Raw genomic sequence first — 5,598 nt, 5'->3', positions numbered from 1 at the left:
GTTTTGTGTGGACGCAGATATTTCTTGAGATGAGGGGGAAAAAAAAGATCGGATAGGGAAAGCTCTGGCTTCGTGAGGACGTAGCCTTAGTCTCTAGGAAAAACTAAGTAACAACATCACTACATGTTGGAAATCATAGCTTGTAACTGAAAAAGCTATGTTGTTTTGATGCAGTTAAGATAGTAGAGTAACATGACAGAATAATGTTTTATGATGTATAATAAATCACTGTCATTAACATTTACATTTATTCCTTATTCGTTCGCTGTCCTTTGCGTTTCAGTTGAGCGATACAATAGTTCCTTAAGTATGATTCTTTTAGTGAATCAGTTCATTCGGATTGAACATTTTACGGATTTGTTTGAGTCATCACTAGTAGCAATAGTGTATAGTATTTTATTTTTTTTGGAAGCTAATATATATATTAGCTCTTTTTAAATTATTTTTAAAAATTCCTTTCAGAAAATTTTAGCTATAAAAGTTTTTATTGGTTTTAGTGGTTTTAAGTTACAGTATAGTACAATATAGTGAGAATATGTAGCTCAATGCTGATGCTGATATTTATATGGCCAAAAAGTAAGATGAAATTCTGATTCTAAAATTAAATAATATGTCTTAGAAAGATGAGATTTATATGCCTGGTTTTATGATCAAAGCTGTAGTTTCAAAACATATAATGAACAAATGAGATGAACAAATAAATGTTCCTCAAAAGGCTGATGATCATATTTGATGACACTCACATTTTAGCATGACTTTTTCTAAAAACAATTATGTCTGTATAAACAGGTAAACAGAAATTGCTTCAGTCTTGAAATATTGCTAACAATATAAAAGATATTCTTACGTTTATTTTATAAAAATCAGTAAAGATTTTAAAGCCAAACACATGAACCACCACCTGAAGGCAGACGTTTATACAATTATACTAAAAGGCCTTTTACTTGCTTAATTAAAAGTATAAACTATCAATCAGACGACAAGGCATGTTGTAGATTGTTTACAACATGCTTTTCAGAAGTTTTGATCATGTTGATCATTTAAAGGCCTTAAATTTGCATAGCAAATATGATACAGCAGGCCTTATAGGGTTAATTAAAAACTGACGAACAAGTTGTTCTGTCACACACAGACTCCAGATGAGAACCGTCTGTCTCTGCGGGAGATCTACCAGAGCAAGAGAGCAGATCCCAAAGGCCACGAATGGGACTCCTTAATCAACTCATCCACCTCGTCTCCTCAGGTCAGAGCAGAGCCAATTAACACAAGAATTAATTAAGGAGCAAAACGTCTCACCTGTTGCTCCCTCACCCAGGTGTTGACTCTGGACTCCACAGTGCATGTGAAGCACTCGGATCGCACGTCAGGCTTCACATCGCCATCCCACTTCAGCAGTCCGTCTGCGCAGATCCGGGCCTGTCCCGGCAGCAGCAGAGCGCCTGTCAGTCCCGACTCCATGGCCCTGCGCAGCCACAGCGACACCGACTGCACGTCCAATGCCAGCAGTCTGTCTGCACAGCAGGCGCCCGACCGGACGTCTCCTTCCCCATCAACGCTAAGAGCAAACCAGGCCAACAGTGAGGATGAGGGCAGCCACACTGCCACGCTCACCGTACAGCCCAGAGGAACGTCTGCTCAGGAGATGTTCAGGCCCAACAGAAGCAGCCCAGAGACAGGCGGTGGGAAACTAGAGCGGATGACCTCGCTGGAGGACCCGGTAGTTCTCTCGCTGTAAGAGTTGTGAAAATCCCCCTAATGTTAACACGAAATGACATTTACAACAGATTAAAGTCAAAAATGATTTTGAAAAGCTTGGTCACAAAAACTGCATAACAATCAAACAAACTGGTCATAACTTGTTTTTTTTTTTTATTAATTCAGCAAGGACACATTAAATTGATCAAAAGTGACAGTAGAGACATTTATAATATTACGATAGTTTCTATTTCAAGTGAATGTTGTTCTTTTGAACTTTGTATTCATCAAATTATTCTTAAAAAATGTGGTATGTTGAAAAGCTCAGTCAGGAAATGTTTTTGGAAGTGGAAAAAGATGGGGTAAGAAGTTGGAAAATAGAAAAAGACTATATTAAAACGTTTTTTTCTTTAAAATAATATGGGCTGATAATTAATGCGAAATTGCATTTACAAAGCATTTAGCAGTTGCCTTTTAACTTCCTTACTGTCCTTAGACAAACATTGTCTAAGACTACCATTCAAAAGATTATTATTTTTTAATTATTTAATTATTCTTCAAGGATACATTAAACTGATCAAAAGTGACGGTACAAAAGTTTTCTGTTTCAAATAAACGCTGTTCTTTTGAACTTTCTATTCATCAAAGAATCCTGAAGGAAAAAAAAAAAGTATCACAGTTTCCACAAAAAAAATATAAAGGAGCACTTTGATAATAATCAGAAATGTTTCTTGAGCAGCAAATCAGCATATTAGAATGATTTCTGAAGGATCATGTGACACTGAAGACTGGAGTAATGATGCTGAAAATTCAGCTTTGATCACAGATATAAATTAGATTTGAAAATATATTCAAATAGAATGCAGTTATTTTAAATTGTAATAATATTTCACAATATTGCTGTTTTTACTGTATTTTTGAACAAAAAAAATGGAGCCTTGGTGAGCAGAAGAGCCTTCTTTCAACAAATTAAATATCTTACCGACCTTAAACCTTTGAACTGTAGTGTAGCTGAAGATGCTGATGGATCATATTTGAGTGCTTTACTGAACCTATCCAATGTTATTTTGTGTATCCCCCATCTGATGCTCTAGTGCTGCCACACTAACTTCTGGTTTGTCTAATCTTGCTAGACTGAGACAAAAACTGAGAGAGAAACATGCCCGCCACATAGCCGATCTCAGAGCGTACTACGAGGCTGAGATCAGTGCCCTGAAGGAGAAACTGGATCTGGTGAATTTGCCTCTTGACATGGAGAAAAGCAACCAGATCTTGCTTGAGAGGTGAGAAACAATACATAGGATGAATTCATTCTGTTCCAGCTGTGTTTCAGATTGCATAATGAAATTTAATAAGAAAAAAAAAACAAGGGTGTAATAATATGTGACCCTGGACCACAAAACCAGTCATAAGTAGCACAGGTATATTTGTAGCAATAGCCAAAAATACATTGTATGGGTCAAAATTATCGATTAACTAATAACCATTTAATAACTAATAACCAGTAGGTCTAATGTGGTATATTGATGTATCTGTTGTTTGTATCTGCACTCACACCAGCACAGTGAGTCTGGTGACATCTGGTGTCTGGTGTTTAACACACAATAAACACTCTGTCATCGGCGGAGACCAATGAACTCTGACTGATTGTGTCTCTGATCATCGTTTGGCAGATGTCAACACCTGGAACGAGCGTTAACGGAGGCGAGCACACGCATCCGAGAGCTGGAGATCAAAAACCACCTCTTGGAGAGACAGCTGGTATGAGTCACCGCCTCCATCTAAAACAGGAAATACATGAGTGGCTTGTGTACGAGAGACTCGTATGTTGACGTGGCAGTTGTGCTTGTAGTCAGCAAAATTTTATAAATTATATACAAGCACTTTCAAGGGGTAATGTCATGGAAACAGGTTTTTATGTATTTTGTAGACATTTCTCTTTCACAACTCAAAGCTATCTGGAGCATTTACTGTGTAAAGGTTACATACAATCTCCTAGCAACTGCATGACAATGACCTAGCAACACCCTAGGAACCACTTAGAACATCCAAGCAACCTCTAGCTCAACAGCTATTCAGTATTTAGCAACTGGATGCCTTGAAGAACAGTAGTGTGAAGAATATCAGGATAGGTCAGTATGGAAGTTCAAATGTCTTTTAATGAGATAATTATGACTTTTTATCTCATAATTTAAACTTTTAATGTCGTAATTATGACTTGTTAACTCAATTTTGACTATCATAAGTACGACTTTTTATCTCATAATTTCGATTTATCTTCACAATGTCGATTTTGACTTTTTGACGTGTACTTACTGTACATACACACACGCACACATGCGCACACACACACACACACATATATATATATATATATATATATATATATAAAACTTGTTTGTCATAATTATGACTTAAGATCTCATAATTTTGACTTTTTATATCATAATTATGCATTTAATCTCAATTTTCACTTTGTCATAAAGACTTTCTGATGTCATAATTATGATTTTGTATCTCATAATTGTGTTTTTTTTTTACATTGTGACTTAATCTCATATCATTAGTATGACTTTTTATTTCAATTTTGACTGTCATAATTATAACTTTTGTCATAATTATGACTTAGTATCTCATTATTTTGACTTTTTATAAAATAATTATGGCTTAAGACTTAAGATATTTTTCATAATTATAACTTTATCTCATTATGACTTTGCATCTCATAATTTAGATTTTTTTTAATATTATGACTTGATCTCAAAATTTCAATTTTTTTGTCATAATTATGACTTTATCTCAATTTTGACCATCATAATTGTGACTTATTAATGCCAAAATTATGACTTAGTATCACATTTTGAGTTTTTATCTTATCTTATACTATATATTTTTTCTTAATATGTTCTGCTCTAAAATGTTATTATTATTATGTTTTATTTATTTATTAATATTGACTAGATATTCTTTATTTATCTTATTGGAGACATTTGTACAATAATAATTATCAATGCTTAAATGTATTAATTTCAAGGATTGGTACCTGACGTGTCACCTCATAAGTCATAATAGTGATCATAAATGACTGGAAACATGGTTGAAATGTGGTTGAAACACCATGTTAACCTGAAGTTTGTGTGTTTGTGGTCCAGGCTGAATGGCCAGAGCGATACGACGCGGCCAGCGCCACAGTCCAGGCCCTGCAGCAACGGTTAGAAGAGACCAAACACAGCAGCTGTGAGAAAGACGCCACCGTGACCACACTGAAGAACCGCCTGCATCAGCTGGAGGAGGCCGTGCAGAACGCCTGTAAGGAGGTGGATGAGAAAGAGGCCCGCATGAAGAAAGAACACAAGATGCTACAGGATGTGAGCTGAGCAGAATCCCTTAAACTTCCCTTATGCTGTTATAATAGACCGTAAAGGTCAATGTGATGATGCCTTGTTTTTTGTTTTGTTGTTTTTTTGCAGCTCCTCCACGAGTATGATTCACTGAGAAGGGAGCATGAAGGAGCAAAGGTGAGAGCTGTTTTTATCTGACATCATGATACAAAATTTAAGGGGGTCTGAATACTTTCCGTACCCACTGTAAGTACATAGAAGTGCACAAACTATTCAGCTGTTTCTTTTCTAACAGGACAAGTTGGCCTCGACTGAAAATAAACTCTTTGATGCCAATGAACAAATGTCTGAACTGAAAAGGTAGATTTCGTTTTAAAATCTGCAATTGGTATTAGGGCTGTCAAAAAAAAAAATAGAATTTCGAATATTCGTGGAATTTAAAATAAAAATCCACATTCGAATGCAAAAACGTTGCATTCAAATTTTAGGTGTGCGTCAGGCAGCTTTATCAGTGGAGCAAGGTATGCGACGACGATGTAGGTGTCATTGCATTTGAATGATT

At 35.9% G+C, this 5,598-nt stretch overlaps 1 protein-coding gene across 1 annotated transcript in view; it reads left to right on the top strand.

Annotated features, from left to right (window-relative positions):
• LOC107704113 (M-phase phosphoprotein 9-like) overlaps positions 1-5,598 on the top strand; it is a 24,648-nt gene that overhangs the window by 7,583 nt on the left and 11,467 nt on the right. Inside the window, exons 8-14 of the mRNA XM_016506968.1 lie at positions 1,133-1,243; positions 1,316-1,731; positions 2,829-2,978; positions 3,369-3,456; positions 4,848-5,063; positions 5,166-5,213; positions 5,332-5,396. Coding sequence (XP_016362454.1) covers positions 1,133-1,243; positions 1,316-1,731; positions 2,829-2,978; positions 3,369-3,456; positions 4,848-5,063; positions 5,166-5,213; positions 5,332-5,396 — 1,094 coding nt within the window. The remainder of the gene's footprint in view (positions 1-1,132; positions 1,244-1,315; positions 1,732-2,828; positions 2,979-3,368; positions 3,457-4,847; positions 5,064-5,165; positions 5,214-5,331; positions 5,397-5,598) is intronic.

The sequence above is a fragment of the Sinocyclocheilus anshuiensis genome, unplaced genomic scaffold (assembly GCF_001515605.1).
Source record: "Sinocyclocheilus anshuiensis isolate Anshui unplaced genomic scaffold, SAMN03320099.WGS_v1.1 scaffold690, whole genome shotgun sequence".
Taxonomy (NCBI): domain Eukaryota; kingdom Metazoa; phylum Chordata; class Actinopteri; order Cypriniformes; family Cyprinidae; genus Sinocyclocheilus; species Sinocyclocheilus anshuiensis.
The sequence above is the reverse complement of the archived record's forward strand: the minus strand, read 5'-3'. Positions and strand labels throughout refer to the sequence as shown.